The sequence below is a fragment of the Carettochelys insculpta genome, chromosome 8, assembly GCF_033958435.1.
Source record: "Carettochelys insculpta isolate YL-2023 chromosome 8, ASM3395843v1, whole genome shotgun sequence".
Lineage (NCBI taxonomy): Eukaryota > Metazoa > Chordata > Testudines > Carettochelyidae > Carettochelys > Carettochelys insculpta.
The window spans coordinates 52,587,010-52,606,570 of NC_134144.1; the positions used below are offsets into that span (position 1 = coordinate 52,587,010).

The window sequence follows — 19,561 nt, forward strand, 5'->3', positions numbered from 1 at the left end:
CCAGTTAAAAATGTGATTACAGTTTTTAAAAAGTCTTATTAAGGTCAAAGATTTATTTTTTCTTTGATCATTTCTTGAGAGTTGTTATTTATTTCAATAGTGGGATTTCTTATAAGCTTCCAAAGAAAGGTTACCCTCTGTGCAGACAGGGCCAGCTGGGCTGGACTTTCCAAATGACATATCATCAGGGTGACCATATTTCTCAAGGCTAAATATGGGACTCCCTGTGGGGGCATAACTCCCTGGCTGCCCCATGCTCCTATGGGGGACTCCCTGCTCCCACTTCGGGACACCAGGAACAGGGCTATTGCCCCTGCAGGGTACCTCCATGGCTGCCCCATGCCTTGGGTCACCAGGAACAGTGCTCCAGCCCCTGCAGGGGAACTCCATGGCTGCCCCATGTCTTGGAGCACCAGGAATAGGGCTGCCACCCTGGCGGGGGAGCTGGGAACCAGGCAGCAGCTGCGCCCCAAGGTCAGGGCCGCCTGCTGACTTCCTCTCCCCCTTGGCAAGAGAGCATGTGAGTACGTGCTTTCCAGCCAACAGCTGTGCCTGAGCAGGGGGCCTGAATACAGGGCGATTAGCCCCTTTGTTAAAATAAACTGGGCACCTTCCTGGCACCCAAAATACAGGGATGTCCTGCCTAAAATGGGATGGATGGTCACCTTACATATCATCCCGGCGGTGCTGCTGTGATAAAAGGAACACTTTGCAAATACCTATGAGCACAGTGACATGATTATTGGCAGGTTAGTGGAAAGAAAACAGGTTCTGGATTTTTACAAAACATGTTTATTGGATGGGCACAACTTTACATCTCGCCAGAAAACTTGAGTAGCTGGTCCTAAATTTAGATTCTGATGGTCTCCAGATGGAGATACCTCAGGCTTTATCTCTAAAAAATTTTTTTTCTTGTTTTTAAACTCTGTTCAGGTTTGGCTGCAAGTGTTTGCTAAGAGATTAGTTAGTGAGTTTGCCGGAGGAGGTAGTCATGGGAAGCAGTGCTTTGCTGGAAGGAATGTTCAGTAGGTCAGGGTGTGAAGATACAGGGAGCTGCGATTAACAGAGTCTTGGGATCAGGTATTTTCCTCTTTGTTTCATATCAAAAACAGAGTGCTTATAGAAAGGTTTGTGGCGAGACATCAGGTCCCAGCAGGAACACAGCTGTTGTTTTGCAAAATTTCTAATGAATATTTTAGCTCAACAAGTTTATGAAATAAAAGGAATTTGGTTTTATTATTATTATTATTATTATTGTAGGTAGAGCACCTTAGTTTGATTATGTAAAGATTCCAGGGATACTTTGTCCTATTCCTTCCTCATACGTGGTGCTTTACTTGAGGATTGTAAGTAAGAGAAGGGGAGGAGGGGAAGGGAATGCTTAACAAAATGAAAGTATTTCTTTTCCAAACAGTTCAGTCTGTCTAGAGCCTAAATCTGAAATTGAATCTGCTGGGCAAAACCTGTACAATTTTTCTACCTGCCCTTAGTCTGCTTCCTTTCAACTATGACAGTTTTACTAACTGAAATGAATGGGCTTGCTTTCCGTGGTACCTTTTCTCAGTATGCACTTGCATCAAGTCCTTCAAACAGCAGGCTGGATGATATATGTATGGGGACAGCTTGCACAGAATAAGCTTTAATGGTTAATTTTTGTATAGCTTCATAAATGAGAGGGACTTAAAGCTACTAGCAGTATAGATTAGACCTTATGTAGTCTTTTCTTCTCAAGATGCAAGAGAGATTTACGTGCTTGAGTCCCATAAGAGTTAATGGGAGTTATGCATGTAAATCTCCTGCACAGTGAGATAATAGGCCCTCTTATGTACAGGGAAAATAGAGTCTTACTAAACTTTCCAAATGAGCCTGGGTGCAGGTTTTATGCTCTTTCTTAATACTTGATTAGCAAATATTTATAAAATAGACAGAAGATGTAGGGCCCCTAGCAATGGTCCCTATCATGGTCCCATTGACGTTACTAGCAAAATTCTCATTGACTTCCAAGAAACAGGACTGGGCCTAATATTGGCAGTACTTTTTTTTGTGCTGGTACTTGCCGGTACTCTGTACTGGCACCTCAGCAGCCCCAGCCATGGGATTGGCTGTGTGGAGGGGTCGAAGAACTGGCTGAGTACCTGCACTTCTTTTTTTTACGAAAAAGGCACTGAATATGGGCATTGTCTTCTCTGTTTGTACCTTTTCCTGTTCTACATCTGCTGTTGATTACAACATAAACCTGACTGTGACAGGATATCGCATAGGCCAAATTACTTTTCACTGCTTTACAAACTTTTGTGGCTAAGGACCTTCTCTCATGAGGACTGGAAAAGAAAGTAAACATAGAGGAGACCACTGGTGCAAATGGGTCACACACTCTTTTAGCCCCACTGCAAGATTGTTTAGGACAGCTAACCATCTAGGTGTACTATGGGACTGAACCTTCCGTCCTGGAGCCTTAAAATCCCACCTGTTCTGAGTGAAGAGAGTGCTTTTTACATAAGAATCCCTGTTGCTCAACAGAAGTCACCTTGCAGGGTAGGCTGTTCCCTCTAGGGAAGTACTCTGAATCTATCCACAGCACAATACTTATTCAGTCTTCAATTGCAAGTACTCAAGTATAGTTAGCATTGGGCACCTGTGTCTCTTCTTCTCTGGTGTTATGTCCTTCCTTGACGACAAAAAAAATAAATAAGACTTTGCCTCACACAAATAAGATCTTTAAATATCTATCTATCTATCTATCTATCTATTGTTAAAGATTTGGATCTGCAAACTAGGCATCTAATGAGATGTCATTGGACTGTTTTGTGTAACTGGAGATAGCCAGTACAACAGCACACTAGTACATTGTTCCAGTAACAGTTCCTTAATTTTTAAGTGACAGATCTGTTTTTTCCATTATTGTTTCTTTACATTACTTCTGTGCTTCTTGTGATTCTGATCTGAGTTGTACAAGTTTTTGAATTGCCAGCCCCCAGCTCCAAGGCCTTCTACAGCACTGCTGAAAGAATTTAGTATATTAGACTATCAGATTAAGTCCAAGGGGTTCTACCAGTGATGGAATCGGAAGAACCATTGTTTTCTGATTATCATATCATCAGCCCCAACTGATATTAGCATGTTCAGGAAAACATACTTTGGTTACAGTTGATTTTCAGATTCCAAAATGGTGCTGTGAAGTCTGTGCATGCCTAAATATATTTTACATTAGACAGTGCGATACAAAATGTATGCTGCAGCAATCAGTGAGTTAACAGTATCAATCAATTTGTAAACAGATGAAGTCACTCATTCCCAAACTGGTTTTCCAAAAACAATTACTAAATTACAATAGAAAAAATTGTACAGTTACTATATTTGTGTGCTGTGTTACAATCAACATACCGGGGAAACAAAACAATTTAATGCAGAAAAATCATCATTCATCTACATTATAATTGCTTCTTTTTCACATCTACAGGGCGGTTAATTAAAATTGTGATTAAATGCGGTCGCGCTGCCTAAGATGTCTTGCCCAAAACAGGTGGTACAGAATTTAAAAGTAAAAAAAATGTAATTAGCATTGGAAATTGAGAAATTGCCTGTAAGAATCAGTGTTAATTTCAGTCAGTGATGAGGTAATTTATAAATGAATGCAGTGGAGGCTGTGCAAATGCACAATTGCCTTCCTTCCCATTCTTAGCATTCTCAGCATGCAGGTGAAAATGTTTTCAAAATATTGAGGTAATTTGAAAATCAATCCGTACATTCCGTATCTTTTTCTCCTGTTCATAGCAAATCCTGAACAAATGCTTACATAGCTGTAACTGTAACAATATATCAGTTTAGTACTATCTAAAAGCAATCCTACTTCACATGTCGTGGCATCCGTTAGAATTTAACTAAACAAAATGCCTTGCTAAGATTCTTCACTAAGGCCAAAATGTTGATTGAAGTCCTTAGGGAGCCTGACTCTCTTCAAATAGATTATGTATTTAAAATACACTTCCCCAAAAAGGCAATAGCAATCTGTATTGAGTTTTAATTCTATAGTATAGATACTACAAAATAAAATAAGTGTTAATCTGACATTGCAGTCATGGTTTCTTGATTACAATTGATGCAATGCATTAGAAAGTCTCAACAGAACTGATATGTTCTTTAAAAACTCTTCTTGTAAACATTTAGTGAATATTTCATCCCAGAACTGTAAAAGAACTGTTCAATAGGATAGACAGATAAGATAGATATAGATTTTTTCTTAGATGTTCTGTGCTTTTTCATAAACTTTGAATGAGTAAGCCAAAAATGCTATTTTCTAAATTAAATACATTGTTCTGAACACAGACATGAGGCACAAACTTCACAACAACCAATATGTTACCTTTAGTGTCCAAATAAATAAATAAACAAATACATGAATTCCAAGAAATGTACAGCAGGCTAGAATACAACAATATGCAGCACTAAATGATTTGACCAGTCACTGCAGTAATGTTGGACTTCAAAACAAACTGTCACTTATAGTTATCCACATTCATATTTAAAATAACTTCTGCTTTTGTTAATGCTGGCCATTTGAACAATGTGTATGTAGAGTTAGTCTTCTTTCCAAACAGGGAAATACAGGTGTTGGTAATGAGATAGCAATGATACCTCAGTGAATCTGTGAGATGGCTTCCAAGCATTACAACTTTAATTAGTCTACACCTATAAGGACTTAATTTAATTAGTTTACACCTATAAGGACTTTGTCACTTGTGTAACTACATAAATATTGCAAATCTTTTTTTTTCTTTTTTTTTCTTTTTTTTTTTTTTTTAAAGTTTATCTCCAAAGTAACAGCTAACTTTTCTCAAAGAAACTTGTTTTTCCTTTGGGTAAGGCCTATGAACCTGTCAATTTTAGAGCGTATTTTGCTGCCTATTTCATGTGTTAGGCCTGTGCCTCCACAAGATCATTAGTCCTGTGAATGGACAGGCACAGCTCAGAAAATATTGATTTATTTAAAAATATAGTTTATTCCTGGGAAAATGTTCTGATTAAAGCACGGAATTGTCAGTAAGGAGACCTAGATGCTAGTCTTGGTTTTGCTGGAGATTCTTTGGACTTGGGTCATATCTCCCCTTTACTAGTCAGTGGCAGTATGCCGTTGTATAGCAGTAGAAGGCAAGATCAGATCAAGAGCCATATGTGCTGTAAGGCATGTCAGTTAACCTCTCTGTGCTTGTTTTCTGGCACCTTATTGATACAACATCATGGGGACATAATCCTTATCTCCTTCAAGTGGCTTTTGTAGGGTTTAGTATCTACAGAACACTCTTGGATCCTTAGTAGCTATGGAAATATAATTTATTATTATGGTTTCATGATAAACTAATCGGATGCAAAGGAAATTGACTAAGAAAATTATGAATACATGTATCAAATAATCAGACTCTTACAATTTGTTTTATGTCTGATTGTTCTAATTTAGCTTTTAAATAAGTAATATTTCTGCCATTGTATAGGCAGAAGCTAGCAATAATCACTGAAGCAATGATGTTGTTGACATGGAAGGTATCTTAAATTGTGACTTCTGTTATGTAAAATTTAGAAAGCAGCCGCACAGAAGCATTGGAATCTCGTTTAGAAGCAGTACACATAAGTTGAAACCTAAAGGAATACAGGTATGTCCAAATCCTGGTCCCAGTGAAGAAAATGGGAGTTTTATCACAGACTTTCTTGGGATCCAGATTTGGGTCATAAAAGGTTGATCTGATGCCCATTCATATCAGTGAAAATATTTGGTCAGACTCAGTGTAGAAATTTGCTCAAACTGAGCAAAAGTTTTTCATTTTGGCTTTCTTTTCCGTTTCACCAAAACACAAAAGAAGACAAGGAAAAAGATCTTGCTCAGTTTATATACACATAACTCCTTAGCCATAATTGTACCCTTGAATTTTGTTGGCCCACTTCCATGCGTAAGGACTAGTAACATAAGAAATATGAGCAAGATTAAGCCCAAGATAAATGATGTCTAGTACTTTGCAAACTAAGCTATGAAACTTTTAGTGTTATAACGATCTGGTGCAAGACAAGAAGCCTTGTATAGTCCTGAACTCTAAAGTAAACTGAAATGTGTCTACATTACATGTCAGATTTCAATCGTTTATTAAAACAGCCAAGCTTCTTCATTTAATTCATTACAGCATCTTGGTCCTTCAGGAGAACCAAACGAAAATATCCCTTTCCAACTACCAGAGCTTTTTTGAAGTTTCTCTCTTCTACCTCCCCAGAATCCTCAGAATTCACTATTCTGCACAATGTCTTATCTTTGCTGTCCTATGACAAGCCCCAAAGCCTCAAACATTTCATAATGACTATGTGACAAATTGTTGTGCTTTTATTCATGTTGGACATCTTTGCCAGGATTGCTTGTTGTGTTTTCTATTTGGCTGTGTCATGGGACCAAAGGTGGCTGCTTTTGTACAGCATGTCAAATCTGGTTAACATGCAGCCATTTATCTTTAAACCCACTCCCGAACAAAGGTAGTGTTGCACTGGGATGCTTGTACAGGGCTCTGAGCATAAAATGGGTTTTTTTGTTTGTTTATTTTTTTCTGTCCCATTCTCTGTATGTATGTGTGTGCACCTCACTTTTGAGGCACTCTGGTGAACAGATAATGCAGCAGACAAGATGTTTCATAATTCTTGGAACCTTTTAGAGATAAATTGTACAGTGCAAGTATAGTATAACTGAACTGTGGGATGCCCAGTGAAGTGTAGAAAATCAGATACAGCACAGCCTGAAAGAAGGAAACAAGAATTCATATCTATGTATATTCACAGTACTTTATAAAGAATTCATATAAGGAGGAAAACATTTATTATCTGTTTTTCTGTTTATGTGTGATGATTATGTATGTGTGTTGTGCGTGTGTGTGTGTGTATATATATATATATATATATATATATATATATATGTACTGCATATGTACCACATATGTATATAGTATCTAATAGGAATAAGGGAATTTTAGTGTGTGTGCACATAAGTGGTATGTATACCAGTTGTGTGTGCATGTAGATGATGAAAAGACATTTATTGTGAAGAAAATACCAAAGCCTTTGCTCTATAGATAAAAAGATACACAGCAAAATTTGCAGCGCTGGTCACTTTCAAAAATTCAAGTCATGCAAAAACATTTGTAGTGACAATCACTTCCTAGTAAACACAGAGATAATCATCAAACCAAAGTAGAGAACTGGAATTGGTAGAGAATTGGAAAAGTTTTATTCAACAGAAAAGTGAGAGCTAACTATACAAGTAGCAATTCCTTGTTACAGTTGGACCATTTAAGTTAGCAGGACTCAAGTTTTTTTTAATGACTTGCTGTGTTGCGTAATAATTATACATATAGTGCAGTGAGGTTACTTGAAGGAACAGGCATACTATATATGTTTCTTGAGTAAAGGACCCAGGAGATTGCCTTTCACTTTGAAAACAATCCCTAATATCAGGAAAATGCTCTGTTTGTTTATGCGTACATAATGCAAGTTTGTCCGCCTGGGAACTGCAGCAAATGGGAGAAGTATGCATGGATTTCACAGGTAACAGGATTACGTGGGCACATAATTGATCCATTTGGAGAAAAAAAATGACAGTGCTCTAAAGATGCCTAGGCTTTGGAGATGGAGTTTATGAAACAGGCATTTGTAAATTCTAAAGAATCAATATGTCAATTTTATTACATCTCAGGACCAGCTGGGCATTAAAGGAACAGTAGCCTTTTTTAAATTGCAGCTGCGTATTCCTACATTGTGTACCTTTCTTGAAAGGCTTAGAATTTTATAAAATGTACTTTGCTCAGAGATTTGTACCTTTTCAAGGACTGGCGTAGATTGACAAAAAAGACACAAAACATTACATTGTGTTGGTTTTCCTCTTACAGACATAGCTGATTAAAATGTCTAAACCTTCATTTATATTATATACAGATCTCATTAGTACTTATGTACACAGAAGAACAATGACCACTCAAATCCAAAACACTGAAAATATTATAGAGGCATTAGAATGCATACCTGTAATTCAAGCCAAGATTTCATCACATGCTGATGATGCAGTAAGTCAGCTGCAGGACTTGAAAATTCATATTAATTTCTCATTAAATGTGGCCTGGGTCAGTGCAAAATAGCATCTTTGTTGTTGTTGCAATGCCTTTTCACTCCCAGGGATTTCACTTTCTTTGGTAATTTTCATTTTAAGACAGAAATATTACATATAAATTCAGTGTAAAATGTAGGTATGTATGCTGAGTGGGGTGAGGGTTTTATGATGGAGGAGTAATCCTTGCAGGTTGAATAGAAACCCACATTGGACTATGGACCCTGATGATGCATTCTGATCAGCATTATTACCCACTGGAGGTTTCATTTTCAACCCAACGAGCAAAAAGTTTTCTATGTACGATGAAAATTCCATTAGTAACAAGAGGCCATTTGGTTCAGGTCACGTATTAGAATTAGCAGACTGTGTTTTTGACCTCCAGACTTCATTATGGCTGTGTCTACACAACAAAAATAACTTCAAAGTTGCTTACGTTGAAGTACAACTTTGAAGTAAGCAACTCCAAAGTTGAGCATCTACACACACCCTACTTCATTCCCATTCCCAGAAATGGAGTAAGGACTTCACAGTTGGGCTCCCTTCGAAGTTAACTTTAAGGGAATATGTGTGTAGACTCTTTGCTGGCAACTTCGAAGTAGTGCCTAACTTCAAAGTTAGGCACTACTATGAAGTAGCCAGCAGAAGTGGGCCCTCTTTGGCCCTAACCTGCACTTTCTGAGTTTCCTGAGTACTTTCCTTTTGCTTTTGTCTCATTGAAATATTCTCTAGGTTCAGTCCAGTTGCACCCATAGGCACTCTAATTTTCTCCAGCTGATTCAGTTACTGCTTTCTTCTTCCTAATACACTTCTCTTCCTTCCCTTATTCTGTTTTTCTGCCAATCCTTTCATAGAAACATAGAATCATAGGGTTGGAAGAGACCTCAGGAGGTCATCAGGTCCAACCCCTTGCTCAAAGCAGGTCCAACAGCAACTAAAATATCCCAGCCAGGGCATTGTCAAGCTGGGACTTAAAAACCTCTACAGATGGAGATTCCACCATCTCCTTAGGTAACCTATTCCAGTGCTTCACCACTCTCCTGGTGAAACAGTTTTTCCTGTTAGCCAACTTAGACCTCTCCCATTGCAACTTGAGATCATTGCTTCTCATTCTGTCATCTGTCATGACTGAAAGCATCCTCTCCATCCTCTTCGTAATCCTCCTTCATGAAGCTGAAGCTTGCTATCAAATCCCCCCACCCTTCTGCAGGCGAAATAAACCCAAATCCCTCAGTCTCTCATCATAAGTCAAATGCTCCAGCCCCCTAATTAATTTTATTGCCCTGCACTGGACTCGCCAATGCATCCACATCCTTTTTGTAATGGGCATGTGGGCAGAATTGGACACAATAGTCCAGATGTGGACTCATCCTTTGACAAGTCTGGACACTCACCTAGCTTTCTCCTGCACTCTGTTCTCTCAGATTTCCACTTTTTCTCCCAGGGCTGAAGCTTGACTGGACTTTTGACAAGATCTTACTTTGGCTTCAGAAAAGTATGATAAGGTTGCTTTGATGTTCAGAACACACTGCAGTTCTTAACTGTGTAAATCCGTTGGTTATTAGAACAAGGTAAATATATCACTTGTCCATATTTCAACACATCATAAGTAGGTTCACAATATGAGGGTATAATATATAAACCAGGTAGAGCACCATTCATATATAAAGGTATTGTGCTATAGCCATGTCTCTTTCAAAGAACATGGAAATCTGCATTACTTTGGAAAATAAAAATGTCTAGGTTACCTAAGAAAAGTATGGAAGAGCACATGCCGACATGACAAGCTGGTTAGTCACATTTTCATGACCATACAGTAGGCATGAAGTAAAACTTCATTTTGGAACTTTGTATTTCTTCTCCAAAAAAGTTCCAGCCCATCTCCTCAAGTCTTCGTCAGCTGAGAAGCACAGGGGAAAAGAGATTCAGAATGTTTACACAGAAGTTTATGGCAGTAGAAGAAACGAAGAAGATGTTTTGTCAAGTACACAGATCATGAAATGCACACCAAAAATAGACATAAATAGACTAGTCTGAAACTTACAGAAGAGCATGAAATTCAAATATAAAGCTTCCCTTCCATGCACAGGTTGTGTCTCTGTTAGTGAGATGTATCACATGCTAACTTACTTGCCTGACTCAATATCCTGTGACTCAAAGATGAGAAAAACTTTAACTTTGTATTTCCTATGCTAGTAATTTTTACCACCAAAGCAACAGCAGTCCGATCTCTGACCCAGCACTATTTTGTGATGGGAATGTTATTAGACCCAGATGAGAAATCATAGCTACAATGAGGTTAAGTAACTTGGCCAAGGCCAAGCAACAAGTCAGCAGCAGAGTCAGGGACTACAAACCAGGGACACGCTTCTGATCTTATGTATGCCAGTGAAAAATCTAAAGTACTGCACTACACAGCTTTAACATTCTGGCAGCTCTTTTAGTCCGGTTTTCAAAGAAAAACAAAGCTCTGGAAAGATAAAGGGGAAAATAGAAAAACAAAACCTGTCATTGACCTGATTGATGGTTCTTCCACTGAGATCATAACAGCTTCTTCAGAGACTTTTGCAATCTCTACAGAAGTGCAGGAGGCACTGCCAATATCCGCAGATCATTGGCATGATAGACCGTAACGGCTTCTTCAGAGTCGTTACGGTCTATCGTGTCAATGCGTACTTAGGGAGTCCTCAATGCATGGATCATTGACATGGTACTACATAATGGCTCCTTAGAAGCCATTACTGGGTATCAAGTCAATGCATACTTAGGGAGCCTTTAATGCATGGACCCACGCAAGCTAACTTGCTTTGAATACCAAAATCCTTATGAAAAGTAGTTACTGCATATGTCATTGGGGGAGCTTCTTAATACCCCAATACAAGGGTGCGTCTTGCAGATTATCTGCATGAACATTTTTATTTAAGGAGAAAGCCTATCTGAAACTATTAGGAGAGAGCATCTGTAAACCATGAACTTCCCATTTTGCACAAGCAGGCACCTCATTTTATTTAATAAAATATGTAAAAAAATTCACTTCCAGCCTGAGCAAATGAAGCCAAGATTCATTCCAGAAAAAAAAAATATGGCTAGCCTAAAGTCCTGAAAATAAGGGGTTGTAATGGAAATGCTGACAAACTCTTAACTATAAAGTAACAATGCTGTGTTTTGTACTACTATAGTAACTTTACCATACACTAAAAAATACCAAGTATTTATGATGATATCTGCAAGATGTTTCATTCTTTTTCTCTCTCAGGCTTGAAAGAAATATCATCTTGAACAACAATGGCTTTACAATGTTAAATATTATATAACCCAGTCAGGAGTTTATCTAGATTTTTTGCCCCACTCCCTGGGGAGCGTCAAACAAGAGTTCCCAAATTGTTACTCTGCCGCTTCTTCAATTTGTAAATGAACGCCCCATAATTTTTATTCCTGCAAAAGAGATTTCATGACACTGAATTGAAAATGGTTCTAGTTTGCTGTTGTTGATATTTTTCTTTTGTGTTCTGCTTGCTGACTGACATCTGCTATCATGCTAAGCAGGTGTTCCTATGTAAACGAACGTGCCCTGTTTGTGTTTCGCCATCCTCGCTACTGCGCACCCAAATGAGCAGCGTGATTAAGAATCCTGTAAATTTTTGAAAGGAAACGGATGGCTGCCCTACTAGAACATAATTACACCGTTCCAACATCCGCAGCTCACTGCTGCAGCCGAGTTAGAGAACAGCAGAAATTAATAATATATAATAGCATCATTCTCGTAATTTATAAATGAAATAAAGTAGAGAGGAGATTCTGCTGATATGCATTTTCTTCTTAATTCTAAAAGACAAAGTATAGATTAGAATTTTAGTGGTGTGAAACCTGGCCAGCAATATCACACTAGTTGCAAGTACAGGACCTGATTCATGATAGGGATTTTGCTTAGGGAAAAGAGCTTATATCTTTTACTAGACTAGAGGGAAAAAATGAGTATAAAGCCCCTGATGAAGAGTGTAGGAAATCTCTAAAGACTGTATACCTCAGTTTTGGCTCAGCTCATTTCAAGGACTTTGCTGTGTGGTGCTTTTTCTTTTTTCTTTTCTTTTAGTAAATTAACACACTATCACAGGTCAACCCTTTGGAGAGAAGAGAGGATTAATCAGCTAAAGATGTTGTCTAAAATCATATTTTTGTTAAAAAAAAAAGTGTTGTTTTCAAAAGCAGCATTTTGAGCTACATAAATGTGCCAAAGGGAGCGATGCTGCATATCACCATTGAAATCAGTCCCCAGAGTTAGTGCTTTAATTATGCCTCTTAGCCCAGCTAAAAAATGATACAACTTTCCAAAGAAGAAAATACATTATTTGTTAAGAGTAATCAATCTGTCATTTTAGCCATTACATACAAGCATCCAAGTTGGTTAAAAAGTTTTACATTTTCCTTCCTAGGGTTCAAGAGCTACCAGGGACACAGCTCAACTGATATGCACTTTTATTAAGATAAAATCAAATGAGAGAATTATCAAAAGAACCATAATAATATTTATGTGTTGGTTATGGAGGCAAATTTTATACGTTGTGCCATTGCCTAACTCCAAAGAACAACACACTGAGACAACAAAGAGGAATCTAATGAAGTGGGTTCTACCTATGAGAGCTCATTATCTAATAAATAAAAGTGTTAATTTTTTAAGGTGCTACAGGACTGCTTGTTTTTGTTGTTTTGTTTTTGTGTTTCTTGGTGGTAGATTTCCCTAGTTTATTTGATCCAGCAAACATGCACATTTGTTTTGAATCACAACAAATTTTCATCTTTTAAACTAGTTTATTAATTTAAGAGGTATTCATTTTAAGGGCCTCCTGTGTATTATCACCTGTTCAGGTTTAGTTACAAGAAAATGTATGCATTTAACAGATTTGTTTCATTAACAGGTATTTATTTAAGTGAGTTCCACTGCATTTAAACTTTTGAACAATTTCTATTACTTTTTCAGCTCATTTGCTTCAACTTGACTAATTTTAATAAGCCTATAAGATGCCTAAGGTCTTATTGAGTGTTCAGTTTGATCAATATGGTTAAATTACAATAGTGCAAAATATAAGCAAATGCACTCTTAACAACTCAATGAAAAATGTGGCATGTGCAAAACATTGATTGGTCTTCCTCAGACATTAGTTTGTTGTTGTTAAGGACACTAATACTACGTGGCAACTGTACCTTCTTTTTGGCACACGTATACAACCTGGATACTAACAGATCATATTCTTCCCAGTTATGTGCCATTTATGCCAGTGAATTACATGATACTGCAGAGAAAGTTTGCCTAGTTCTGCCACCTGTAGTCTGATCTATAAACACCATTCAAATGAGTAGTCTTATGGGGTCAGAGTGTCCCACTCCTAACAGAGTGACATCTTACTTCATGTTAGGACTACTTAAGGAGTAATGCACTATCCAACAAGAGTAAAGGAAGCAATATTAGGACCATTGGGATAATTCACGAGTAAGGACTACTTGCTTATTTTGTCTGCTGTTATGAGGAATTTTGAGTCACAGAATGGAGCCTACATATGTATTTTACATACAAACACATGTACTTAGGAGGTGTTTCTGTACAGAAGTGGAGAGTTATTTTTGCTATACTATAACACCCTGTTATTATTCTCAGTGCTGCCCAATAAAAGATTAATGTTAAGCCCCACCTAGTATTAAATTGCTTTCAGTAATGCTAGCATCTGAATCTTTCCACAGAAAAAGAAGAAAACATTTTTTTATTTCATTAAATATACCCTTAACTGTAGTCACTGAGGCCACTCTGTCACATTTTTATTTTTCACCATACCTGCCTCTTCTTTTAAGTTTTACTATAAAAAGGATTTCTGAGCAAGCATACAGTAAATAAAGGTTGACGCTAGTAGCATATACTTTAAAATCTGCATTATATTAATTAAGTTCAAATTCAATATCTGTGTATATCACTACTGAAGATTTTAATATCTGGGTTTTTTTATATTCAAAGTAAATGCTGCATTTTCCTTATGCTAAACACCATTTTCAGGTCTTTCTCTTTCTCTGTTTTTGTTGATCTTTCTTGGCTAGCAAAAGTTGGAGCTTTATCATGCTTTAGCATTCAGTGTCTTCAAGAGACAGTTTCTGATGCTTTCTAACTATACTACAATGACTCCTCAGCTATCATACTTTTATATAATTTTAAATGATTTCTGATATCTTTTTCAGCTTTGGGGCAGTTGTTTTTCATCCCTCCCCCACCTTACCTGTTGTGTGATCTTTCTGACTATCTTTAATCTCCCTGGTAAGTGATATCCACTGTAACTGTGCTGTCTTTTCTTGATATAATCTCTTCCTACATGGCCAAAAATATTCACATAAGCAGAAGCTCATCTTATCAACGGTAAATCAGCAGTATGAAAGAAAGAAAGAAAGAAACGGGAGGTGAGACATAAAAATATGTACATCTTGAAAGCAAATGCCGTCACATTTGGGACAAGTAAATTCTGTGAAGATGAAGTCAAATATGAAAAGCATTTCTCTCGTTTAAACTGACCAACTAGAGTTATAAACAGCAGAAGTATTTGAAGTCCCTTTTTAAATTAAAGCTGGAGCTTTAACTTCTTAACCTTCAACACAAGTACAACACACTGTGCAAAAACAATTTTTAAGTCTTCTTAACAAACATCTGAAGTAAGTAGGCCAGTACAAGTTCAGAAGAACTGACTTTTCATCTGTAGCCCTGCCAAGAAAAATGCTTAGGGTTTTTGTTTAGTTTTGGTGCATGACAATCTTGATTTTTTCCAGCGTTTTGTATGTTTAGAGTTTTTAATATCAAAGGTATTGCTCTCTGTAAACAAGCGTAAGTTTACTGAGGCAGCTTCACTTACACTCTTCCCTTATAATCAGATGTGAAAATTACACCCTCCCTTTTGGATACATGATAATTACACATTTCAACATACAAAGAATTGTCTCTGTTTCAGTTTTTGGCATGAAAAAGCCAGGGCATTCAGGAAAATATATTATTATATTAAAGATCATTGCCATAGCTGTTTTTGGTAAACGTGAAGTTTGTAATCAAAACTATGATCAAGATAGTTTGAAATTTAAATATATATCGATGCACACAAGTGAGAGAGCTATCATAGTTCAAATTAAGTTTAAAAAGTGTATATAAGCAAAGGGGGTGAAATTCAGCTTTGTGCTGAGGGCCAGTACCAAGCCTATGCACTATTTAAATTTCATTTAATCCCTATATTGAGGGTTAATGTCACCGTGAAAGCATACATTATGGAAAGTTTTAAAAAACATTTCCCAACCTCTGTCACATTTTGTCCTCTTTTTTTTTTTCCTCTTGTTTCATTAACCTATGACCATGTCCTGCATTTCTTGTTCACCCACTGATTTCAACATAGGTATGAGGGGAGTAAGGCACACAGAATCAGGCACTACTGTGAAGTAGCTGTGGGGAAAAAAAATTCTGTACAGCAAAACATGAAAATGATGCTTTGACAATTTCATGATGAAGCCAAATATATATATTGGTGTCCAGTGCAGTTTCACAGAAATGTCCCTTAAGGTCATTTTTGCCAGAATCAACTCTTTATTTAATTTTAAAATCCTAAAGTTTTGCATCCCATTAGAGGCAGAGATGATGGAGATCAAAGTTTAACAGCTGTCTGCTTTATCCTGACTGTAAAAGCAGAGCTTGCATCAGAAGGGGTGGTAAAAAGAAGTTAGTGTGGGCACATGGGGAAAATAAGAAACTCATATATTTTGTAAATAAATTAGGCAAACATCATCTATGCTATATAATAAGGACGATATAACTTAGTATCATTCACATATTGTAATCCAAAATATTCTGCTAAACCAAAATGCATAGTATAGATACATTAACTATCTCTAATTTAGACAGGGATCATTTTATCCACTTTTGAAATGCAGCCACCTCTGACAAAACACGACAGATCTAGTCTACAATGCTATGGAACAGTTAAAGACAGGAAGTGAATATTAACATTTTATCCAAACAGAATCTTTAGTGAAAATTAGATAACTAACTAGATCTCTGAGTTGGAGTTTACCTAAGACAACAGAGTTAATGCCCTTATAATCACAAAAATATTCTGGAGTCTTTAATAATGCAAAAGACCATTTATTTCATTGTTTATCCAAAAGACAGCACTCACAGCATCATAGGCTCATAGAACATTAGAACTGGAAGGGACCTTGAGAGACAAGCACCATCTAGGTCAGCTCCAGTGACCATATTACCCTCCAAACACCATGCTGGTTGATTGGTTCAGCATGAGTGTCAGAGGGAAGAATGCCATTTCCTGTATTGCTAGAAATACATCTATTTATTTTAGAGATGTTAGGAAGATTGCAGCCCTTTCGTGGCTAGAAAGATAGCGAGCAAGATGGGGAAGATTCTAAGGGGGTAGCTCCATGCTGTAAGGAATAAATATTACAATGATATTCTATCATCTTCCAACATCAAATTTCCTCACTCACATCCTCCCTTAAAAATTACCTGCGAAGAAGGGACAATTCTATCTCATTCAATTGGACAGTGCATTTCTCTGACTGGGAGAGAGATCTTTGATGGGAATGTAACTACAGAGGCAGGAGGGACCATGCAGGCCTTGCCGGAAGCAAAAACTGCTGAGAGAGAAGCTACAGCAAATCCAGGGATGAAGTGGGGTTTGGAGTCATCAAAGAGAGAAGTGACAGACTGCAGAGATAGTTGGGAGACTAGGGAATGGAACCACCCAGGAAATGGAGTCTGCAGGGAAAACAGGAAGCAAAGGAGAGAGAGGGGAAGGGAACTGACAAGAAGAAACAAGTGGAATTAGGGAGGGAGGAACAACTGAGGAGAAGGCTGTGGAGGAAGCAGGGAGAGTGCCCAGCAGGCTTGTGGGCAAGGAAGGGCCTGCACGGAGAGCAGGCAGAAGACACACTGAAGACAGATGGTGCCAGATTAGTGAGAAAACGGAAAAGGAAGCAGAAAGGAGAAAGGCTGGAGAGGAATCAGGCAGTAAACTTACTGGCCAGAGGAAGTGGGAGTACCAAGAAGGGGACTAGAGAGGTGGCAGAGGGAGCAGGAGTGGTGGGTCAGACAGAAAAGAAACGAAGGGAAAGCATGGGAATTGTCTTTAGTCCACATTTCTATGTTAAATTATTATCTCACTATGGAGGTAGCAAACAGCAAGTGAATACTGTCTGACTTGTAGGCTGTAAGTATGGCTTTAGGACCTCCAAGGTGTTTTCTCTGGTGTGAGTGCATGTATTCATTATGCCATAGTTAAAATTGCAGCTGCAATTTCAAGAGGTCTGTTCCCTTCCCTTCATTTATATTAAACATATGCATGATAGACCCAACATATCCTCAAATCTATAGGGAGGGTCTGATTCTGATCTCACACTGATGTGAAGAGTAACGCCATTTAAGTCAACACAGTTGTACACGTGAGAAAAGACTTACGCCTTGGTCCTGGAAAATAGAAATTTCACTAGGCTAAAATGTGATAGTGATGGTCTCAGCACAGAGGCGACTTTGTTATTTCTTCTTCCATATTGGAAAAAGACCAGGTTGCTTATAATCAGGTTATCTGCTTACAAAATTAATGGAAGTCCTGGTTTCAGATGCTCTTTTGCAGGCATATCACTCAACCAAAAATTGAATGTGTCAACAACTGAGATAGCTGCTATTGCACATGTTCAATGAATATTTTTAAAATAAATTTCATGAAGATTTTTAATATGTTTGTTTGAGTGAATAATGCCTGATTTACAAACAAATATTAATACACATTTCCCCAGAAAACTAGAAAAGGTCCAAAGCCAGATCTAATTTGATTCCAGTCATTTTACAAATGGATACAGCGTGCCAAATTCTGCCCTGGTACAGCTTCACTGAAGTCAGTGGCCCAGTATGTCTGCTGAAATCTGAGTTTATGCTCCATATTCTAATTACTGCAAAGCAGTAACTGTAGTCTCTTTGGTAAATAATATTTTGCAAATCCAACAGAGATCATTTAAAAAAGCAAAACGTAGGGCCAAATTCTGTACTGGCTGACACTCAGTGAAGTCAGTGGAGACAATATAGTGTGTAAGTCAGTGCACAATCTCTTCTACTAGGAAAGAACTGAACACTGTTTAAATAACATGAAAGCTGGGACTCCAAATGACCAAAACAAGTTATTCAGCGCTAGGAGTGGCATTGCCCCCCTACTTAGCACTGTTATAAATAAGGTGATTCTTGCCATAAATTAATGATATTCCATTACTATCATTTACTCTCCGTGCCTTTTTGTTGCCAGTGGGAATTTTGTCTACATAAAGAGGGCAGGATTTAGCTCTAGGTGTGCAAGGGTCTATCAATTTCGGACATACTGGGGACAGAGCTTGGAAGTCCTGGTACAGTTCTGAAAAGCTGCTCTTGGTTCCAAGTCATGCTGTTGCTCTTCTTCTGGCTCCCTAAAAGTTTTTTCTTTACTTTTGTTGCTATGTGCAGAGGTGAGATTTCACTGACTTTAGCTTTGCCAAGAGTACTGGGAGCCCTGCTAATGTGCATACTGACATAGCTTGTACTCTCCAAGATGATGAAAGAGTGTATTGCTTACTTCCACAACACTGAAGCTGAGAGATATTTTACAACCAGCCACTTGTTCAACCTGGGGAATTTCTCCCCAGGTAATGGGGCTAAGGTATATCAGACATTTGGAATATGACTGTAAAAGAAATGCTTATTACATACATGCATGCATCTATAAAGATTTTAGCCTGGGCAGTAATACCCTTTCCAGCACACAGATATAATATAGCTTTAATTTTTATCCATCCTGTCCACTAAAGCTAAAAGATAGAGGCACTATTATGAAACTTTTTTCTGAATTTGCTTTATTCATTGTTTACTATGCTGGGCTGACATGATATGATTTGTGCAATGCAGGGTCACAACAAGCTACTTGCAGGACAATTTGCTGAATCAAGAGGGTGATTGTGTCTGGTGCCAGGCAGTCGCAATTAGGGCCAGGATCAGGGAGGCCCAGAGCTTGTGTATCGTCTTGGGCAAGCTTCATAGAAATCAGCTCACCTGAAACTAATTGTCACAACAGAGACCTTATGCAAATGAGCCCTAGGGTTAGCGTGGGAAAAGAAAAACTGTCGCAAAGATAGGTGACCTACTGAGCAGGGGGTCTGTTGCTGGGGAAATCTTTGTTCAATGAGTTAAAAAAATGTTCTCATTGTTCAAAATCCAAGAAAACGTAGCAGATACGCTCACTCAGAAAGCGTGGCGAGCACACTCATCTGAAAGTCCAATAAAGTGGCAGCCAGCTTTCGAGCCTGTAATAAATTGCAAGTCTTTATTCTTCATACAGGCTGCATCAGGAAAATTATTTTCCTTTGGAAAGGGGCCTTTAAAGTTTA

The 19,561-nt window shown here is 37.9% G+C and overlaps 1 protein-coding gene across 10 annotated transcripts in view; it reads left to right on the forward strand.

Moving 5' to 3' along the window:
* ZEB2 (zinc finger E-box binding homeobox 2) overlaps nt 1-19,561 on the forward strand; it is a 137,853-nt gene that overhangs the window by 17,635 nt on the left and 100,657 nt on the right. For 6 of the 10 annotated variants that reach the window (XM_075000580.1, XM_075000578.1, XM_075000579.1 and 3 more), the window contains one exon: nt 14,351-14,426. The exons of the other annotated variants lie outside the window; for them this stretch is intronic. In XM_075000580.1, the coding sequence (XP_074856681.1) occupies nt 14,351-14,426 (76 nt within the window). The remainder of the gene's footprint in view (nt 1-14,350; nt 14,427-19,561) is intronic. 10 annotated transcript variants of the gene reach the window in all.